This window comes from Lepidochelys kempii, chromosome 7 (genome assembly GCF_965140285.1).
Source record: "Lepidochelys kempii isolate rLepKem1 chromosome 7, rLepKem1.hap1, whole genome shotgun sequence".
Taxonomy (NCBI): domain Eukaryota; kingdom Metazoa; phylum Chordata; order Testudines; family Cheloniidae; genus Lepidochelys; species Lepidochelys kempii.
The window spans coordinates 4,609,561-4,631,879 of NC_136386.1; the positions used below are offsets into that span (position 1 = coordinate 4,609,561).

The 22,319-nt window shown below is 41.5% G+C and overlaps 1 protein-coding gene across 6 annotated transcripts in view; it reads left to right on the plus strand.

Moving 5' to 3' along the window:
* PTPRG (protein tyrosine phosphatase receptor type G) overlaps positions 1-21,192 on the plus strand; it is a 616,375-nt gene extending 595,183 nt beyond the window's left edge. For all 6 annotated transcript variants that reach the window (XM_073350970.1, XM_073350965.1, XM_073350966.1 and 3 more), the window contains 7 exons: positions 4,126-4,219; positions 5,189-5,265; positions 5,731-5,859; positions 8,197-8,343; positions 10,349-10,491; positions 14,128-14,263; positions 15,834-21,192. In XM_073350970.1, coding sequence (XP_073207071.1) covers positions 4,126-4,219; positions 5,189-5,265; positions 5,731-5,859; positions 8,197-8,343; positions 10,349-10,491; positions 14,128-14,263; positions 15,834-15,980 — 873 coding nt within the window. In that variant the 3' untranslated portion in view covers positions 15,981-21,192. The remainder of the gene's footprint in view (positions 1-4,125; positions 4,220-5,188; positions 5,266-5,730; positions 5,860-8,196; positions 8,344-10,348; positions 10,492-14,127; positions 14,264-15,833) is intronic.
* The last annotated feature ends 1,127 nt before the right edge of the window (positions 21,193-22,319 follow it).

Below are 22,319 nucleotides of genomic sequence, written 5' to 3' on the forward strand. Positions count from 1 at the left end.
GTGTCTCAGACCCATCTCCAGTTAAAACAAATGGAAATGGTTGTTGTTAGCACAATTAAAAATGTCAGTATTGTACATACGGGATAAATTAGTTTTCTTGAGACTCTAAAAAAAAACCCAGCTGTTACAGCTGTCGCTTTTCCAGGAATACATTACAGATAATTTTCATCATTTAAAAAGTTTGCTGTTTTCCCACATTTAAGAATTAAAAGCCTCCAGCCATTTAAGATTTTCTGATTACATTTTAGATACACATTTAAAACTACTTTGTGTTACTGTGTGTCGTTAGGTGAATCTGTGCAGACCCTGTTTTCACAGATAAACTCCCTCAGACAAATACCAGCTAAAGACATGAACTCGTTAAACAAATTAAACCAGGTGCCAAATGATTCAAAAAGTGAATAGCCCATTTCCTGAATTCCCTGGTGAGACTCTGGGTTTCTGTAGCATTCAGGTGCTTAACAACCAAATAAAAAAAATTGCACGAGGAGAAAAAAATCAGCACAGAAAAATGTTGAGATTTTTTCCAAGTGGTAAATAATAACTATAAAAATGTTTTTTAGAGAGTGATGGCAACAAATTCAGAAATACTGAAGGGTATGTCTACAATGCAGTACAACAACCACAGCTGGCCCAGGTCAGCTGACTCAGGGTCATGGGGCTTGGGTTTCGGGGCTATAAATTATTGTGTGGACATTTGGGCTTGGGCTGGAGCCTGGGTTCTGGGACCCTCCCTGCTTGCACTGTCTCAGATCCCAGACTACAGCATGAGTCCAAATGTCTACACTGCAATTTTATAGCCCCACAAGCCTGAGTCAGCTGACCGGGGCCAGCTGCAGGTGGTTTATTTTTTAGTGTAGACATACCCTAAGTGTCTTAGCCACCTAAGTCCCATTTTAAAAAGTGACTTAGATGCTTAGAAGCCTATGTCCCAATGAGACTCCTAAGGGCCAGATGTATAAAGGGATGAAAGCACCTAAAAAAGCACATAGGCACCTACTGCGATTTACCAAAACACTTCAGTAAGTTAGGTACCAGTAAGTTAGGAGCTTTTGAAATTGGGACTTTAGCTCCTAAAGGTATGTCTACACTAGGACAGCAGGTGAAGCATAGACACCGCATGCCCAGCTAGCACGGGTGTAAACAGCAGTGTAGACAGTGAGGTATGGCTTAGGCAAGTAGCATGCCCTACACCTGAACCCTAGGATTTACATCCTGCACTGCTCTCTATTTTTAGCAGTGTAATGTCTCCCTGCCAGAGCTTGTCCTCACCATAGTGAAAGGCTCCGGCAGCAGGAAAAGGCTCTGGTAGGGGGAGCAGCTTCTTTCCCCACTGTCTCTCCCCACTGGAGCCTTTCGCTGCTGCATGTAGCTACAGAGTGCAGTGACAAGGGTGGACACAGCTGCCTTTCTCGCCGATGCAGCCGATGAAGTGAGCTGTAGCTCACGAAAGCTCATGCTCAAATAAATTGGTTAGTCTCTAAGGTGCCACAAGTACTCCTTTTCTTTTTGCGAATACAGACTAACACGGCTGCTACTCTGAAACCAACGTAAGTGTAGACCAGGCCTACATCACTTTTATATATTTGAAAATTTTGCCCTGGGTGAATATTGGCAGCTCTTTGATGTTACTTAGAGGTTTGGAATATCAGTAGAGAAGGATTAATTGGCAAATGGGGGACACAGCACTTGGTTCTGGAGTGAGAGTTCTGAGCGAAGGGGGAAAGCTTTGTCTTATAGGGTTTTTTTTTCTTTTTTAAATGGTGGCTGTTTCAAGATGTTCAGAGGTTTGTAATAGCCCTGATGGGGATGGGATAGTGCAGGTCTGGTAATCAAGGATGCTAAATGGTATTTTATCACAAGGTTCTGCAGTTTGTCCCAAGGTACAACCGTTTATCACGTGGCTAGAACCTCCACACAGTGGAGGATTAGCCACTGGGCCAACAGGGTCTGTGCTCAGGAGCCCCAGCCAATTGGGGACCCCTGGAAAAATGGGCACTGCCCCGACCCACTCTGCCTGTCCGGCGCTCCTGCTGGAGAGCGGGGTCACGGCACCGGGGCTTGCCCTGCTACCCCCACGCCCAGACCCCGATCTGCAGCAGGAACGGGAAGGGGCCTGCAGGCAAAAGGGGTGAAGCGGGGCCCCCACTTGCTCTGGCCCAGGGCCCCACAATAGCGTAATCTGCCTCTGCCTCTACATACATGTAGAGAGCCAAATCGATCGTTAGGCAGAATATACCAGTGCCGCCCCATTTAATTTAATGCCCATTGTGTATCTGATCGAGGGATCTCTTTAATGAGATTGCTAAACTGCTATTCTCTTGTTGATATTTTAATGAATAGAGCTGGTCAAAAATTTTCAACCAGAATCTTTTCCAGCTAAAAAATGGGGTTTTGTTGAATATAAAATCACATGAAAATGTTGTCAGCTAAATTTTGAATTTTTTTTAGTGAGAAATTTCAAAACTTTTCATTTCAGTTTTTGAGAATTTGAAATTTTAATGTTCCCCTTCTTCTTTCCTTTTTTGCCACTCAAAGCAATAAAATTAATAATGTACAGGTTTTATTCCACTTTTCCCATGCACTTTTTACCTTTTTCCCCACTCTGCAAAATTTCAAATCTTCGCCATCTCTGGGAAAAATTACAGAAGAGTAAAAAGAAACTCTGGCACTCTGAAACTTCCAAAGTTGAGGAAGTTTTGAAAAGTTAGAGTGGGAAAAGGAAAAATAGAGGAAAAAAATTGAAAGAAAAAACAAAACAATACCCTTTAGCATCATTCATTCTATTGCTTTAGCTGGCAAAATAAATTAAAAAGGAGAAAAGGGAGAAAATAAAAAATTGAAATTTTTTTTAAAAATTGTTTTTTCAAAAACCAAATCAAAACATAGTTTTTAATCAAAATGTAAGTGAAATATTCATTTAATTTTGTTTAGAAATTTTCCCACAAAAAATTTAAAATGAAAATTTTTCATTTGAAATTATTTTTGTGGCGGGGAAAAACAAGGTTTAGGACCAGCTCCAATATTGACAACATACTTTTGCTTCCAACAGCATCGACCCATTGTAATTACTCTTGATATAATAACTGTGTAACATCAGAAGCGCTGCTCTCAGAGGAGGATAATGGTACAAAAGGAGTGCAGTGTATCTGCACAATTTTCTTTCCCTTTTGTCTTTCCTTTTCCATAAGGTACATCAAACTTCAAATGCCTCCGGGGTATTTAATCCTGCAGAAGCAGATATAAGGAGCTTGATTGTCCACTGGGCTGGAGCAGAGCTCCGGCTCAGCGGAGAGTTGGCACTGACAAAATACCAGTCACCATTCCCTGATTTTTCACCACCTGGTCCCAGCACAAATTAAAGCTGCTTTGACTTCTCCCTGTGGAGAATTAGGCATAAAGGAGCCTCGATCTGCCACTCCCTCTGTCCTCCCCCTGACGGCCTGCTTCACATTCCCTACCTCCCCTTATACTGAGCAGTGGAGTTCTGGTCCAGAAAGTCCAGAGCCACCTTCACCAGATTTGCACTAGCGGTGATTTTCCCCACACAGGGGGATACTCCAGGACAAATCTCCTGCCACCTCAGCTTCATTCTGTGCCACAGAAGCGGCACAAAGAGAACCTGGCAGACTGCAGAAGGTGCCCCAAGATGGCTGGTTTCAGCTGGAAGCATTTTGGGCTCACAATAGGCCACAGCAGTAAATAAACTTCCTTAGGCATGAGCTTGTTTCAATTTAAAAAGGGAGAGAGAGACAGAGGCTTGCTTTTGTTGTTTTTTTTTTCCCTGAGACCTGCTACTGGGCTAAACATCCCTGCAGGGCTTCAGAATAAATTGTCAAAAGTAACTAAATCTAGACTGTTCTGTGAAAATCAACTTGGAATGGAATTTCATGTTGATATGTGCCAAAGCTGAGATCTGTGGAGACCTTAGTATCCAATAAGCATTCATATATTTTATGAAGAAGATGATTCCTATTGGCATTTTGAGTACTTTAAGCAAATCTGACCATACAGCTTGTTCTTCCAGTGGTGTATTTTTCTAGGAGCTGCCAAGGAAAAACTTTCCTCTTCATTTTGAGGGCTATGAGAACTTCGTCAAACCAGTTTCTACTTATTTTCTTTCAGCTGGTTACTCAGTGTAATGCTAAATATGTGGAATGCTTCAGTGCTCAGAAAGACTGCAACAAAGAGAAGAACAGAAACTCATCAGTTGTGCCATGTAAGATCAACTCTTTGGTTTGATTACTGCTTAGCGTAACTTTTTGTGTTGAATTCTGTTGGTTATGCATGAAGAGGCGTAGCTGCCAGGAAGGAGAATGGTTGTGTTTTGTTCAGCCAAAGATATCTTGTCTTTAGAAATTACTATGGTGAAACTGAGCAAAAGGACCTGGTGATGGTGTCAGCATAATGCATTGTCCAAGCAAAATGTTAATCTGAAGAGTTCAAGTTTTTGAATAATTATATGGGGTGGGGTGGGGCAGAATTTTTATCTAGGAAATCACAGTAATGCAATCATGTTTGCATCTCTGTACTCGGATAATATCTCGCAATGCAATTGAAGTTGATTGTTTGGTAGTGTTGCTACTCTGCGTAAATTACCACATTTGGATGGCTCAGTAAGTAGCACAGTATCAAGCACTCCCCAAAAAAACTGGGGGACTTTGAATATAAACTACATTTCTTCGGAGGAAACAGAATGTGTTGAGGGAGTTATGTATGTCCTTGGGTGACTAATCAACAGGGATTGCCTCAGCTGTGGAGACAGCTGCCTGCTTGCCCCAAGGTCAGCGAAATGGTCATAAAGCAATGCTGGAAAAAGACCGGAGAAGCAAAATAAATCAGATGGTTTTGTGTGCAACTGGAGGCAAATAGAACACTGTAGTCAAGAATTATCTGAAATCCCCTGCCATCACTGTATAGGCTGTTATTTGATCATTCAGCCTGCTGTGAAAATCTTTGCTATAGTAAAATCTGATTCCTGAAATTACTTCATCCTTTTAGGAATATTGTACAACTTTTCATTTTATATTCTGCTTTGGCTGGCAATGCTTTATCACAGTTAAAGTGCGGGCCTGCTGCTGGGGGAGATGGGATTTGTGTTAGATCTGATTTGTTAAAGTCATCTCAGAAATTCATGCTTTCTGCACCATGCCATGACCAGACTGTGATCATTTTTTTCATCTTATAGCTGAACGTGCTAGGGTGGGTCTCGCGCCACTGCCTGGAATGAAGGGAACTGATTACATTAATGCCTCTTATATCATGGTGAGAAAGTCAGCACTTAAATATAGAGCAAAATCAACTGAAAGGTGCTAAGTACCAGATTCCTACAATTGTCTTAATTTTGCATATAATGATTGAGTATAAAAGATGAAGTTTTAACACATTTCATAATGTAAAACTTTCAACTATCTTTAATAAAATATCATTGTCTAAAATATTTAAATTATGCAAAGCATTTTTATGGAATGAATTTTTCCATTACATGCACTCAAATAAATATTGGCATTAAGAGTAAATGAAAACAGCAGGGACTCTGAGAAGTGGAAATGTACTCAGAGTGAAAATGGTTTGTGTAGAAATATTAATAATAGCACAGGAAAAAATTAAAGTTGTTCAGAATGTTTTCAGCTGTAGTCAAAACATTATCTGTTCCTATAAATAAAATGTCAGGCTTTAAAAGTACTCGGTGCAATAAGGGACGGTGTGGTTTTGTCTTTGCTTTATAAGGGTTACTACAGGAGCAATGAGTTCATCATAACCCAGCATCCTCTTCCACATACAACTAAAGACTTCTGGCGAATGATCTGGGATCACAATGCACAGATCATTGTCATGCTGCCAGACAACCAGAGCTTGGTAAGTTAAACACTTAACTATGTATGTACTATACTTCAATTATTGAGCATAGCAGGGTGCAGGAATTGGGTCACTCATGCAGGCTGGTTATGTTTCCATTGAAAATATAGCTAATTTTGAGCCATATACTTAAATCTGGGTTCATGCAGCAAGCTTGTTACTGTCAACCATGTCGTTGCTCTCTTTCAAATCATAGTATCCTCCTGTAGGTGAAAGGTAACCTCAACTAGTGTATCCTGCCTGGACTGAATTCCTAATGCACTGAAGGAAATCATACAGCTTCCTCAGAGCAGAGCAAAAATGATAGTTTAAGACTCTGTGCTATGTGTTTGTGGCCCATGTGATGGAAAGGATGGGAACAATGAAGTTATTCATTTGCCGGGGGCTAAGGTTAAGGACAGCAAGTGGTAACAGAGACAAGAGTGTAGTTATTAGTTTGCTCGGGGGGACCTAAGGTTAAGGAGATCAAAGAGAGGATAAATACATTATTTCTGATTGAAGGGGAAAGCAGTTGTGGTTGTATATGGGGATATAAATGGAAATAAAAGAGAGGGAGAATTGAAGTGTTGGAGGTGAGACAGGTGAAGGGTTAATGATAGCTTTCAGGTTAACCCGCATATGCTGAAGAAGAAGGAGTGCTGAAAGGCATTAAGGTCTGAACAGTTGATTTTTCTCATATGTGCCTGACTAAAGTGTGGCTGAGAATGATAGGGAAATAATGGTATTCGTTACAAGAAAAGAGTGGTTGTGAGGGCTGCTATGTTTATATTCTTCCTTAGTGCGGTGAGATTAAAGGGATCAGCAGGAATTCCCAGGGAAAGAGCGTTCAGATAAGCACTATCAAGTCAAAAAGAATTGATGAAAAGAGAGAGTGTCTGGTGAAAATGAAGCAATGCTGCTGAACAGTTCTGATTATGATATAACTGGGAGAGGTGACACTTGGCTTGATAGGAAAATACCTTGGAAGGCAAATCATCTTGGAAGGACACATAGTGCCAGATTCTGCCTCTGTTGTGTTGAGGGTGGTGGGGGTTGCCCTGGAAACAGGCGCCGGAATTTGGCACAAACTTTGTGACATGTTTAATGTCAATGTGGGTGAAGCTGAACATACAGAGCTGAAAGAAAGATGACAATGCAGACTGACTACTGTGTCTGAGTGAGTTTAGTCTGAGGAAGAAGGGTGAAATTACTACGGAACAATCAATGATATTAGGGACTGTTTGAATATCGTTCTGTAGACTGAAGGCAACCTTTCGAGAAGCACCTGAGTGACGGGAGCCTAAGTCCCGTTTTCAAAACAGACATAAGCACTTGGAAGCCTAAGTATCATTGAAAGTCTTGCCCTGGGCCACAGAGGGAGAAAATCGATTCATAGCTGCAGAGGATAATGGTTCATGTTTTTTTCAGAAGGAAAAACAATTTGCCTGATCTTGTCCTCGGAGACACAGGCAAGCAATGCCATGTAGTATGTTAAATTAGCTTCTGTGCTTATGATGGTGTGTGCCATACGTCCCTGAATCCAAGAACAGGCACGGCCCTTGGGTCTACTATTCCTTCCATCCTTTGGATCAGTGACTTAGGGTGCACAGTTGTTTTTCAAAAACCATTTTCTTGATAGTATAATCTACAGCTGGTTATTATTAAAAGTACTGAAACTCTTAATCCTTTTTTCCCCATCACTGTGCTCTTTTTATTTAGAATTTACCCTTGCTTCTTCCGTAGACGGTTTTTGCTGTAGCCTAAAGTTTACAGAGAATTAAGCTGACCTGCTGTTTTCCTCAGGGTTAGGAATGTTTGGGTTTCTTTTTCTCAGTTCATGAAATTTCAACACCTAGATATGACAACTTACAGTGTTCTGATCCAAAGCACAATAAAGTCAGTCAGAATCTCTCCCCTGACAGTATCAGGTTTGGATGAGACCAAGATAGATAGGAATTAAAGACAATAGCAAACAATTTCTAAAGTTCACTGCGTGTTTCTAAACAGGTACCTGACCTGACTGCAAAAGAAAGGGAGTAATGTACTGGGTAGACAGCAGGTGGTGTAGTCTGGGAAAGCTTGTGTCTACATAAAGGTTAAGTGTAAGTTAACTAAAATAACCATTTCCCTCTGAAACCAATTAAAAAACAGACTTGCACTATTTGGGAGGCACAGGAAGGATTACTTGAGGCTTGCTGACTACTATAATAAATCTCTTTTAGACACAAACAGTTTTAAGGATCACTTTCTGGTCATATCTATCTATCAAATCAGTTTTTGGATCCACTGGATTTTTCAGTCATGTGTAAAATAAGCTATTCGGAGGACTGCGGTGATCTGCTTGTTTTATTCCCCCAGGCAGAAGACGAGTTTGTATACTGGCCAAGTCGCGAGGAATCCATGAACTGTGAGGCCTTTACCGTGACCCTAATCAGCAAAGACAGACTGTGCCTCTCTAATGAAGAGCAAATTATCATCCATGACTTTATCCTTGAAGCGACCCAGGTAAAGTGAACCCCCACAATAGGTGCATTTGGGCTCTGCCTTTCACCTAACACGTTAGTGCCTTCAGTTAAACTTTGCAATAAGACAGAGTTTGCAAATGATTTTCAGGAGGATTTACTTGTAAATATATTGCCTGTGTGCCCGGTACAGGGGGAAGGATATTGCTCTCGGTTCCTTTTCCTTCTCACTCCCCAAACGTTAGTTTTCCAAGTCTTTCACTTCCAAGAAGATTGCTTATCAGCATTCCAGTTCTCTAGATGGCTAGGCTAGAGCATTTCATCTCTGCTTATCTGATTCCAAAGTCAGGAGGTTTGTTTTTCATGCAGCAGTCACGGTAGTTGATTGACTTATTTTTTAAAAGACACTGAGATGCAGTGTCCCATTTCCCCTTTTATAAATTCAGATTTTATAAATGAATTGTTTTGAAGCGATGATGGTGGCTCTGCATTTGCTGAACCACATTTATATTGAGCGACAACACCTACTCTTTGACTGATATCACAATGGCAGATGTATTTAGCTGCAGGGAAGAAGATATTGTTACAAGCCTTTGGTAGCCTTTTTAGTATGGATACCTTTGGTCGCTCTTCTCTTGTTTGACCAGCTGCCCTTTGAATATTAGAGATGCTGAAGAGGCCAGTGGACTAAGAAAGACCTATGTGGAGGTGGGCCCTGAATTGAAATGGAAAATATTTAAACAATTAAATATTTCATTATATTCAAAATTATTTAGTATGGGCCAAAACCTGCTCCCTAGTGCCTCTGAGATGCCAGAGCTGCACAGCTTGGCTGTGCTCTGCATTCACCCAGATCTCACTGACTCCTGCGTGGGCAACTACAGAGCCATGGCATGGCTGGATAATGTCTTCCCCTCTCCACAGGGGGTGACTAGAAGGGGTCACTGCATGCACATTGCCTGCCTCTGCATCACAGTGCCAGGGAGGGTTTTGTGTTGCTGAATGGCAACTAGTGGAATCTCACAGGGGCTACACAGCCTGCAGGCTGTTGAGTGATGGCTCTGAAATGGAGAGGGGATAGGGAGTGGAGCGCTGTCCAGCAGGCAGGAGGTTCCCCCCAATAGCAGTTAGGGAGAGGGGAGCATTGTGTTATCACGCAGGCAGGGGCAAGGATCACACAGGCACTTGCTGTACCACGGACATAAAGAGATTTATGGAAGACTACCCAGAAATGCTACACACCAACACACCCTGGTTCTCTCGGAGAGCTTCAGGACCAAGAGCTCTGTGATCTATCTCAGTGGTTCTCAGCCGGTGATCTGCACACTCCTGGGGGGTCTGCAGACTATGTCTAAAGGGTTTGCGAAAGGTTGTCATTACCATAGAACAGTGGCTTGGAACCTGTAATCCACAGACCCCTGGGTGTCCGCAGACTATGTCGGTGCTTTCCAAAGGGGTCCACACCTCCAGGGGCCTGCAAATGAAAAAAGGTTGAGAACCATCCATCTAACTTGCCTCTACAGAGAGTAGGACTCAACTTCCTCTCCCCACCACGGACCCCTTCAAAGAGAGAGAGGATCCGGTGACTTTGAAACAATTCTGGGATTTGTTCCTGGCTGTGCTTTCTTCTTGTGTAGGAGGAGCAGCACCATGGTTAATGCCGCCCTCGGGGAGGGAGGGAAGCGTAGGGTCCGTAGTCAGCTACCAAGAGAGAGGATTGGGAGAAAGTGCTGTGTGTCACCTCTGTGGCCCCCACCTGTGTGCCAGCCTATCTGTCCCAGGATTGGTCAGCTTGCTGCACAGCTGAATACGCAGCGGTCTGGGGCGCATCGACAGTAGAGTTGCACATAGGTGTGGATGATGCACACATCCACGTATTACGTAGTGACCTGCCGGGAGATGAGAATACTGTTTCCATTTCTGCCCCCTCTCGTTTCTTTCATTGACGGGCAGAATGGGGAGGAATGTCCCGCTATCAAGCCTCAGCATCCCTAAGTGTATGAATGTGGAGTTAAAATGGCTAATGACAGGATGGTTTTTCGTTTCAGGATGACTACGTTCTGGAAGTACGCCACTTTCAGTGTCCCAAATGGCCAAACCCAGATGCCCCTATAAGCAGTACCTTTGAACTTATCAATGTAATCAAGGAAGAGGCCTTAACAAGGGATGGCCCCACCATTGTTCATGATGAGTATGTCACCTGCCTTCTCTCATTTACATACAGGTTGTAAAAGAAATATTATGCTGGATAAGGGTGTAGATGGAGGAAAATGTCCTCACCTCTCTGGAGAGGATGGGTTTTCATGGCCTAAGCACCAGGATCAAAGTACTTAGGCTCCCTGAATTGCACCCAATCATGCTTCAAAGGCAAATAAATTGAGTTTAACGCAGTTTATTATGTTTGGGGCTTTCAGGCCAGACCCTAAAATCTGAGGTCTGCTCTGCATGCACGTTGGACTGCTCTGCACTGGGGAAACTCGCCCTGAAACTCCCCCCGCCCCCAAATTCTAATGGCTTTAAACCCCATGAGAGCCATAATTTAGACCAGACTCCAGAGTTGTTTTTTTTTATGAAACCAGTTTCAAAACCACTCCCAGGACTCCTGTAATAATTTAGGTCTAATGTGCCACCTATCACATAGGGCTTTACTTCGACAGTATGTAAGTAGGATTGAACAAGTCCAGCTCCGCTGGTTCTCAAGATGCTCAGCAAGGATCATTTGTGCCACAGAAGCTGAGGTTTGTTTATGGAGGGTTTATTTTCCCCAGTTCCTACAACCATTCTGTGGAGCCAGCTTGACATCAGCTGGATGAGAAGGAAACACCCACCCCCGCAAGAGGTGTCGCTGCTTTCTAACAAATAGTTCTGCAAAGCAACCACACGTTTGTGTGCCCAGTAACAATTCAACAGCTGATTATAGATGATGCTGGTTGTAAAGCAGAGCCTAGTGCCTGACAGCCCCACAACAGCTCTTTTCAGAGGGAGAAATTCACCACCGTGCAGGGGACCAGCACAAGAACTATGCACCACTTAAGTCCCAAGGAAGCCCATGCAGGGTAAACTCTTAGTCTGGGAACCACTTTGAAGAACTGTTGTGAGAGCCATTAGACCATCCACGATCTTTAGTCACTGTTGCAGCAAGATACATTGGAGCTAATGGGGAAATCTTTGAGGTCTTACTTATTTTGCAAAAGCATTACCATACACTGATATTTCAGTGTCAGGCTGACGACTGAGATGTAAAATCGCCTGTTAATATTCTGCTGCTGCAAAGTAACCTTTCCGTTAACGTCCCCTGTATTGCTACTGCGACAGTTTCTCATGACAAACTCCTACAAAGAGTGACTTGGGCCTGGGCAAGTGGTTTTTCTCCCTTTCTGCCTCACTAATGCATAGTGTAAGCTCTGTTGGGTTTTGGCAGCTTTTATTAATTTGAGGCTAGTTTTAATATTAATGCTTGGGCTAGTCTGTAGTGCCGTTTTGCTGCTCTTGCATTATTCAAGATTATGCTTTACAAAATTAGAACCATTATTGATTTGGGTATTTCATGCTAGGCTCCCCCCTCCCACCCTCCCAGAAAAAAAACCCAAAACAAATCCTCAAAACTGTGATTCTAAAAGCGCTGAGTTACTTTTTTCTGTAAATTGCTTTTTTGGTTTATTTGTCGTAGTCAGTGATTTTTATTTTTATGCCTAGCATATAATGTGTATTGCACCTTTGATTTGGAGGCTGAGCAAATGTAGCTGAAAATGAAAATCTCCCTTTAGTATGTGCAACAGCCGCATCCAATAATCCACTAATAATTACAACTGCAGATTAATCCCAATTGTATGGATTTGCAAATACTAAATTTAAGTGGGATTTAGGAAGTACTTGGTAGACAACTTGATGAAGAAACATTTCTAAAAAGTTCTGGAACTCCACCTACAAACCTCATGTTAAACACTAACAATTTACACCCAAATTTTCAAATTTTGGCTGCCTATATTTATGCACCAAATTAAGGATTTTGTGGTCTGATTGTCCGAGATGTTGAGCACACAACAGCTCCCATTCAGGACACTGAGCGCTGTAGGTAATCAGCCTCTCTAAAAATCAGCCCATTAGTGCCTTAAATAGGCATTTAGGTGTCTCCCTTTAGGCACCTATGTTGTCCTTAACCCATAAGGACAACGAGCCATGCCTCGTTTGGTGTGCAGTTCAGAGGTGAATAAGGCAAAGCCCATGCTGACTGAGGGCTTGTCTACACTACCCACCGGATCGGCAGGCAGCGATCGATCCAGCGGGGGTCGATTTATCGCATCTAGACTAGACACGATAAATCAACCATTGAGCGCTCTCCCGTTGATTCTGGTACCCCACCAGAATGAGAAGTGCACGTGGAGTCGATGGGAGAGCGTCAGCTGTTGACTTACCGCAGTGAAGACACCGCAGTAAGTAGATCTAAGTACGTCGACTTCAGCTACGCTATTCAGGTAGCTGAAGTTGCGTATCTTAGTTTGACCACGAGCAGTAGTGTAGACAAGCCCTGAGGCGAGGTGCCTCACTTTTGACTAAATTCCGTTTGCAGTTATCTTTGGAAATCACCGAAGCAGTGTTGTGTTTAGTCATATTACAATGAGGCAGCGATCCTGTGGAAATAATAGCATGTAATCCTGTTGTTAAAGACTGTATCACAATACAAACATAGAAGGGGAAGCAGAGTCAAGGTTGGCTTGAGTTCTTAACATTCTTTTAACATAGTCTTTGCGTTTCTTTGCCATGGGTTTGTTGCTATGGGCATGGACATGGCTGGAGCTTGCTCCATACCAGCAATCCTGGCACAGACATTTGACCTGACTCTGGTATCTCACAAACAGATTCTGCGTTGCCCGCAGGTCACAGGCCATTGCTAAATTTCTGATTGGGTGCCTCCAGTGAATCGGTATCAGTAGCATTTCTTGAACGCCTTTATATTTGAGCCACACCCAGAAGTGCAGCCTTTTGCCTACAAACAAGCCCTAGCTCAATTGAAGGGTGTTAATGAGATGTTTGTCATTGACTCTTGGGCACTTAGTATCCATCTTAGGCTTTGTTTACACTGGACTTTCATTGGCAAAACTTTTGTCCTTTAGGGGTGTGAAACACCCCCCCAACCCCCGATTGACAAAAGTTTTGCCAATGAAAAGCGCCGATGTGAACAGCGCTTTGTCGGCGGGAGAGCTCTCTTGCTGTCAAAGCTACTGCCGCTCTTTGGGGGGGGAAGTTTTTTGTTGGTGGGGAGGCTCTCTCCTGCCAACAAACAGTGGCTATGCTGCACACCTTTTAGCAGCATGGCTGTAGCCACACAGCTGCGTTGCTGAAAGGTGCGTAGTGCAGACATAGCCTTCGACGGTCTTACCTAATTGTCAGAGGGAGAGGAAGAACTACGTTCGTTTTGGTTGTAATGGCTTGTGATTTGCTTGAGTTCCCACAAATGTACTGTAAAATACACTCCAACATAATGGAAACGCTTCTACGCAAACAGCATGTGAAATTTAACTCTGCTTTTGTGCAGTCCAAGCAGGGTATTTTTAAATGGTTCACATTATTTTGTTGATATGGTTCTTTAAATTGGAAACCACAGTTAGCTCAAAATAGCCCGTATATGGTTAGTGCTGCTTTTCCATTAAAATGGCTAAAAATGACTTCTTCGCCCATATAGAGTAGAGCATTCAGTATTTATAAAAAATAAAGAAAACGGTGTCTATAGCACTTGAATAAGCCTGAATCAAAGCTCCGTGGCAATTTGCCAAGGCGCCCAGGTTCACCTCTGTACATCTGACCGTGACAGTGTTGTGGTTTGCAGGTATGGAGCTGTGTCAGCCGGAACGCTGTGTGCCCTGACCACCCTGTCCCAACAACTGGAGAATGAAAATGCTGTCGATGTTTTCCAAGTGGCAAAGATGATCAATCTTATGCGGCCTGGAGTATTTACAGACATTGTAAGTCTTTCAGTGGAGGATAAAACTGATCCTTATAAGGCTTGTGCTGACAAGTAAAACTTGAATTAAAACACGCACACAACATGGTGTCCATTACCAAGCCTTGTTGCCTCTACTGCCAAGCAATGGAAGTTGCTTAATGGGCCTGTTTGTGTTTTCATGCATCTCCGAGGCTCCCACACAGGCTCTCAGTACATTAAGCACATTCAGAAAATAATCCCAACCCAGTGCTACTACAGCTTCAGCAGAACCAAAGAGAGGGAGCCCTAGTGAAATAATGGGCCTGATTCTGGGAGTCACTCCACTCCCTCTGCACTGAAAACATGTCAGAGTCCCCCATGGGTATAGACACAGTCCCAGCATAGGGGACAGAGGGGAGACTGGGACATAACGCACTTCACTTCAGCTGTCTTTGTCTGGTCGTCCCTAACCAAAGGGTGACCAGATGTCCCATTTTTATAGGGACAGTCCTGTTTTTTGGGACTTTTTCTTATATAGGCTCCTATTACCCTCCACCACCTGTCCCATTTTTGCACAGTTGCTGTCTAGTCACCCTATCTAACCATAGCCAGTTGATGTAGTTCAGAGTAACCCCCAGACTAAGACCCAGAATCAGGGAGCCATAACTGTCTTCTTCACCCACTCCTGCCCCCAAGGTGCCATCTGAGAATCTAGCCCGACATCTGTAGTTAGTGTCTGTTTATATTCTCAGAGCCAATATACACAAAGATCATGAAATCACCGCCATTCTGACTGTCATTTTACATAGTCATTGCGCATAAATTTTACAGTGTTGTTAAAGGTACACATAACAATGAAATGAAGGAGGAAAAAAGAAAATGGTGTAACTGGAAGGAAGCCCTGATTACTAGAAAGTTAGCAGAGGGCTTCTTAAGTTTACCCTGATAAGCCGTACAGTTTCTTGCACGTTACATAATGTACTTCACAAGTGCATTTCTGGCCTGACCCAATGCCTTTGAAATCAGTGGGAAGACTCCAGACAACACTGGATCAGTTCCTGTAAGAGTCACCCTGAGTCACCCTGAATATAAGGCAGTATTACATGTGCTGTGTTTGGTTGCTCACCAGATAGTCTTCTTTGCTATCTTTAGGATCCAGATTTGTATGAATTAAACTGACAAAACTGACAAACCTACTGCTTCCTACTCTGTAACATCTTAATGCTTTCACGTGTTAACAACAATTGCTTGTTATGTCCTCTGAATATGGGAGGATTTTAACTCTATAGTTTAAATACTGGCTTGATATGGTAGCATTGACTGGGTAGAGAAGACAGCAAGATGAAAGTAAATAAATATTCTATAAGAATTTGAAAACATGGCAGCATGCCTATGAAGTACATTAGTTGAGCATGATCTGTTACTGAATTTCTTGACCACATTTACCAATTATACTCATATTGGTGGTTTTACTGGCCCCATGCATTTCATGTTAAAATAATGGGTTCATTCTGATGACTCTTCATGACCAGCTACACTGAAAATGCAAAGCAGAAATGCATTCTCTTAAACAGCATGGGGATTGAAACCATTTGTCCTTTTCATTCCAGGAACAGTACCAGTTTCTTTATAAAGCAATGCTAAGCTTGGTGAGCACTAAGGAAAATGGAAATGGTCCCATGACACTGGACAAAAATGGCGCTGTGATGGTCAGTGATGAACCGGATCCTGCAGAAAGCATGGAGTCTCTTGTCTAATTGGAATCTTGAAAAGGCACTTCATTTGTAGAACTTCTGAAGACGGAGTGAACTTTTTTGAGGCCTTTTTTGCCAGACTCTAGGTTATACAATAACCCAATTACTTTTTTACACTGATAAAAGTTTTTATATTTATTTTTTGCCATTTTATGTCTTAATGGTAGCCTACTGAGCATTCGCACCTCTGTTTCTTTCACACAGCGTACCACCATTTTCTCTAGTTTGCACTATATGATCAGTGTTACTGCCTATAATATTCTACTACAAAAGCAAGCCCTGACATTCCATGACAGCAAACGTTACTTTTTAGTTTAAATGCAGTGAAGTTTTGTTAACTACAGTGACCCTTGAATCTTAAATCTTGAATGCTAGACCAGATAGATTCTTTCTACAAGAAATACTGCACCCCTTCAGACTCCTAATATTTATTGCTTTAATTTTAATTGTTGTAGGTCTTCTGTATTCCAGTTCAGTGGATAAGCAATATTCATCCTTTCTTGATACAATGTGGCAGGTGATTACTAGCTACAGTGAAGGTAGAATAGCCTCATGGAGCTGAAACAATTGCTTTTGTATTGTTTCAGATTCTGCTTTTGTATACTTGGAGGCCTATGAATTGCTTCACATGGAACACATAAAATTACATTCAAAAAACGTAAAGAACAACTCATACCTGGGACACAGTCACGGATTTTGACATTACAGCTTCAAAGCTTCCCCAATTATTCAGAATAAAAATGTCAGTTTTAGATTTTAAAACCACCATATGGGAAAGTGTGTTATTTTTTATTTTCATCATAGCGAATTCAGTGAAAACTCTGCTACAATCTAAAATAGGTCTGTTTTCAGACACATGAAGGTAGCAATATTTTACATTACTAAGCTATTCAATCTTTTAAACACATTAATTTCCTTACTATTTCTTGAACAGGACCTCACACCTAATGGTATGTCACATGGCGAAGACAGGCGTTTCTTAATTTCATAACTGTTAGATGCCATTTTTACAGGTGTGTAATTTTCATATTTTAGTGCTAAAACATAAAGTACTGATCCATATTTACTGGTGAAGCAAACTAATAAAAATAACTACCTATAAAAGTACATTCTTCCGCTTTTATTTTTTGCCAAACTAATTATTTAGTACAAACCTCTTGATTCCATTCTCCCTCCCACATAAATCAAACATTTTCCCCAAATTACGTTATTTAAACAGTGTTGTTATCTTGAGCACTTAGGTGTAATCCCTCATTGGTTCCCTAATCTTGTGTATTTTGATCCCAGTTGAGCAAAGTACTTAAGTCCATCCCTGTCTAGCAAAACCCTTAAGCAACTGCTTAAAGCTAAGCACGTCCATAACAGCTTTGCTAAATAGGTATGGTTTGCTCTAAAATTGGATGTGTTAATTTGATAGTTTGGATGTTTGGTGTAGATTTAAAGGCATTATCCCTTATATAGAGATTTATTTTCATTAGTTTTAAATTCCAACCAAACAAAAAGGGCACTGTAATGTTTCAGGACTTGCTGTCAAAATATTACAGCATATTTTTCACTTACATGTAAAACCATGGGTTTTCTTCCTGTTTTCAATACACCCTCACTCGGATGTAAGCATCTGACAGGCAAACCCACTTCTTTGGTTGAATTATTAATTTGGGTTTCTGGCGGGTTAGAGATAAACTAGTGATTCTGTGCATTTTCATACGAAAGGACATTTAAGTGAACTTCAGTTGGTGTAAATCAGTGTAGCTTCACTGATCTGAATGCAGCTATGCTACGTTACACAGGCAGAGCAGCTGGCCCTTTATTTTTAATGATGGAAAGATTTCTTCATGCTGACAGACCTGGTTCATCCAGTTTTCTAAGCATTTGAAAAATTTCAACAGTAACAACTATGTCATTACCTTGAATTTATCTGAATTTATTTAACCTCTTGATACTAGCGGTCCAAAATAGCTGCTGATACCACACAGCGATGCATAATACGTTCGTGTTTTCTATCAGAAAATCCCATGTCCAGCACCAAGGAACTGATTCAAATAAAAAAATGTCAAGATGACTCAGAATAACCCTTCAGCGCTAGTGCTGTGGAGCGCCCATCAATAGCTAGCATTAGGCAGCTCAGCACTCAGGGGTCAGCCAGTCTAATCTGCTAAGAGTTCAGATTGGCTTTCCAATCTCTTCAAAAACAGGAATCCTTCAAGCACATTTCAAGTATTGCTGTCCACACTGCGTAGGCTGGGGCTGAGAGCCTTCCAAGCGAAGTTAATTTGCCAGTCTGCGCTGGTGCCGGACGCTTCAGTGCACCCATTGCTGGCAATGGCCGCTGCACCGGGAAATTCCAGCTCTTGGCACGGAAAGACTGATCAGCTCACATCTGAAAGATTTGAGTTCCTGGGGGGGATATAATTCAGGTCCTGGCAAGAACAAAATGGCTTGCAGATTAACAGAGGTATTTAGAGAGTTGAATTTGTTCAGTCCATTTAGTAATAAGTTACTCTTCATTTCAGTGTGGTTTGGGGGAGGCAGAAGCAGAGTGGAAGTGGACTGTTTTAATGAGACACTGCCCCGCTCTTCTTGGGCTGGTTCCTTACATTTGTGCCATTTTTTTTTAAAGTCAGATGACATATGGGAACAGGGCTGAATGTTGATGAATGTTTTTGAAACCCATGCATTTGTATAAGCATTCTCCCATACCTGAAACACTTACACAGGGCTTAACCCATGGGGAAATAACTGTGATGGATGTCTTGACTTTTCCCTTGCTTTTTTTTCTCATGGGAATCAAGAAGTGTATTACTATTATGTTCAACTGTGAAATAGCCAGCAGGATGGCAATGTCATGTTGTCCGTGAGGGTGGGTGGGGATAGGAGTTCCATGCAAAGGTCAGAAATAAGAGTGCATGGGCCAAATTCATTCATTCAAGCAGCTGCAATTCTACTGACTTAACAAGATTTGCACCTGTTTCCCTGGGGCTGCGTGTGACTGAACATATGTTAACAGATCCTTACTCAGAGAGGTATGCTGAGATGCTGGCATTTGTCTGTCTCACCAAAATCAAGTCCCACACGTGCAGGGCAACAAACTGGCACATTTTTGCTGTCACCACTCTGCCCCTACACACGTTGTGATGACATTTCAATCGTTATTACAATATAGTTGTGATGCCTTTCACACATTGGAAATTCTCGAAGGATGTGCAAGTCTGCAAATTAGGAGGAATTTAAGCATTGCTTGGCTGTAAACAATGGTCCTCACCACTTGCGCTAAAGGGAAAGGGGAATAATGGATTGCAAATGAGTGTGTGTGTTTTCGGGTGTGTGTGCACACACGCTTTCTAGAAAATGTTATTTCCCCATCTTTTATAAGGGTATTCGGCCGGGAGACCAGGCGAGAGAAGTACAGGGCTTTTATGAACGGAGTCCTTAGTAATGACCAAGAATTTCTGCAAAAGCTGCTCTCTGTTAACAACATCCAAAAATCAGTGGCATTCTCCGTCTAAAGCCCCGATCCGTCAGACACTTACCAACACGTTAAACTTTACACACGTGAGTCGTTCTGTTAAAGTCAGTGGCACTATTCGCACGTGTCCAGTTAAACACATTGAACAAGTGTGTGCAGGACCCAGGGCTAAAGAACCTTCGTTCTGGACCTTCATTCATTTGTCCTTAACATTTCTGTTTCTAAATATGACTTTTGGAAAAAAAAAAAAAAAGGCTAAAGTTTATTCTTTGTGTTTGCTTCTGATCTTTTATTCCTCTCCTGTGGATCCATTCTGTGTTACTGGATTTATTTACTGGATCAGCAAGGTTTCAATCCTTTTTCAAATACCTGATTGCTTGAATTGCTTCCCTCAGAGTGATCTGTTGGAACACTAGAAAAACAACCTTTCTAATGACACAGCACAGCTGCCTTGTTGTTCATCCTTTTCTGTTTTTTTCAACAGATGCATTTTATTTGAAAGTTAAAATATAGATATCAGTTTTTACCAAAGATACCTATTACTAATTCTCAGAAAAAAAAATCTTAATTTAAAGAAAAAATAATAAAATGTAGGAGTCTAAAATATTTTGCAGTCATGCTCTCAAATTCATTCTCTTCTGCCATCAACTCCTGTGTTCTGAAGTTTATGTTCAAATGGTGCCAGTGAATTTTTATATGAAGGCAAAAAGGCATAATTGTTAGTCCACTGCATTGCTTTTATTTCCCCCACTTTCTCTCTTTGTTGCCATTCTAACAATGTAAACTTCATTGACTTTGCTTATCTAAGGAGAAGGCACACAAAATGGAGAGAGGAAGAGAAGGAACTGTAATGAAGAGATTTGGCCTCGACTTTATCTTTGCTGTTAAACTGTTTTTAGTATTTTTGTTAAATATTTGCAAAGGGAAGCATTTTCTACAGAAGATAATTAATTTCAAGAAAAATGTCTTGAGTTTTAAGAATAAGCATGTCTCCAAAAGAGGAGATAGTCAATTTTATAAAATGTCACAACTCTCCAACATTTGGGGTAGTGACTTCTTTGTTTGTTTGTTTTGTTAGAACGTTTGAAACTAGCAAGCAGCCATTGTTTCTAAAGAACTAAGCATTCACATCTACTCATAGTTCCTTTTCCTTCATTTTGAAATAGCAGAAATCCTTAAAACTGTAAATATTTTGTTGCTTGGGTAAGCATCTTCTGGGAACTTTGTATCTATGGTATATAATCATAGAATTTTATATTTTCATATAAAGCTAATTTTTTTCTAGTTTCAACTCCTTCATAGTTTTTTTGTGGTGGACATGTGAAGACATACTTTCTGTGTATTGAAGTAGTGAAACACGATCATCACATTCCAAAAAGAATTCAACACATGTTTTTTCTTTGGGGGCAGTGATTGTGAAAGTTGGATTTTCTTTCAATTCCATTGTCAGTGTGTGTGCAATAGGAATTAGACTTAGTCAGCCATTGGAGAAGTTCGTCTCATTGATCCATTCCGGGGGGAGGGGAGAGAATTGGTGTTTGGTTTTGGGAAGTTATTTTTTGATTGCTTTTTGTTTTGTTTTTGGTTTTAGGGGGTTTTTTGTTTGTTTTGGGTTTTGGTTTTTTTGTAACTTGAAAATCTCCTTTTTGTTATGTTTAAAACTATATCAAATCATTCTATTATAGTGTTATTTAATATGTAAATTGTATTGCTATACATAAAATAAAGTATGGTTTTTGATGTATTTTACAGACTTCTTTGTTATTTCTACCAGATTTGTACAAAATACCAAAGTTTAGGTGTATATTTCATTAGAGGAGGAGTGTTCGTCTGCTGAAGGCCCTGATCCTGTAATCCCTACTCAGATAAAATCTCCATTGACTTCAGTGAGAAAGAATAAGGGTCCTGATTCAGCAAATCCCTGCACCCCTGAGTAACTTCACTCATGTGACTAGTCCTATTGAGGTCAATGAGACTGGACATGTGAGTGAATTAATGTATGTGTTGGCAGACTCAGAGTGTAAGGACTTCAAGCTCCGGCCCAGCACTACGCTCTTTCCTTATGGCTAATGGTTGTTTCGGCTTCAAAATATCTTTTTAAAATAAAAAAAGTAGGTGGAATGTTTTTAAGATCACACATGCACACGCATAGTTGTAGCCAATGGTTCCCATTAGTGGAGCTGGGGGTTGTGCACCTTTTGCAACCATTTCAGTATTTCCTCTTCTCTGCTGCTTGTATCTATTCAGTGCATGTGCCACCTTTTTAATGGTCGTGGAGCAATCTCTTGGGCTTCTGGGGACAATCTCCGGCAGTTCCACTCCTGGCAGTTGTAGATTATAGTACATTAGTACCTGCTGTATAGATATTGCAGCTGTTCTGTTGCCACAGAGGTTAAAAATTATGTTGGCAGCTTCAGATGCAAGCACCAGGCTGGTTCCTATGTCAACATCTCTCATCCAGAGAAATCACATGCATAAACTACAATTACTGACTGACATTTTCAAAGCCCAGTTAGTTAACAGCTTTTTAGGACTCTGGGGTTCTGAATTGCTGAATTTTACACCTCAAACATTTGTATTTCAGTAGTCTAGAGAGGGGGAGACTGAAAAACAGAGGGGTTGTGAAGTAGCGGCAGAGTTGGGAATAAAGCCCAGGTCTCCTGACACCTGGTCACACCTGCCCTAAGCTGCGACAGAATGCTGCAGCATCTGTTGGTGAGCTACATACAACTTGTGACTGTAAGTCACAGGTAAGAGAAGAAATGGTGGCACAAAGCCCCCGTTTCATGTCAGAGTGGTGAAAAGCAGTAAATAGCAGAGGACCTGAAATGTAAGATCAGGCTTGTATCTCAGCAATGCTGTTTGGAGCCTGGAAT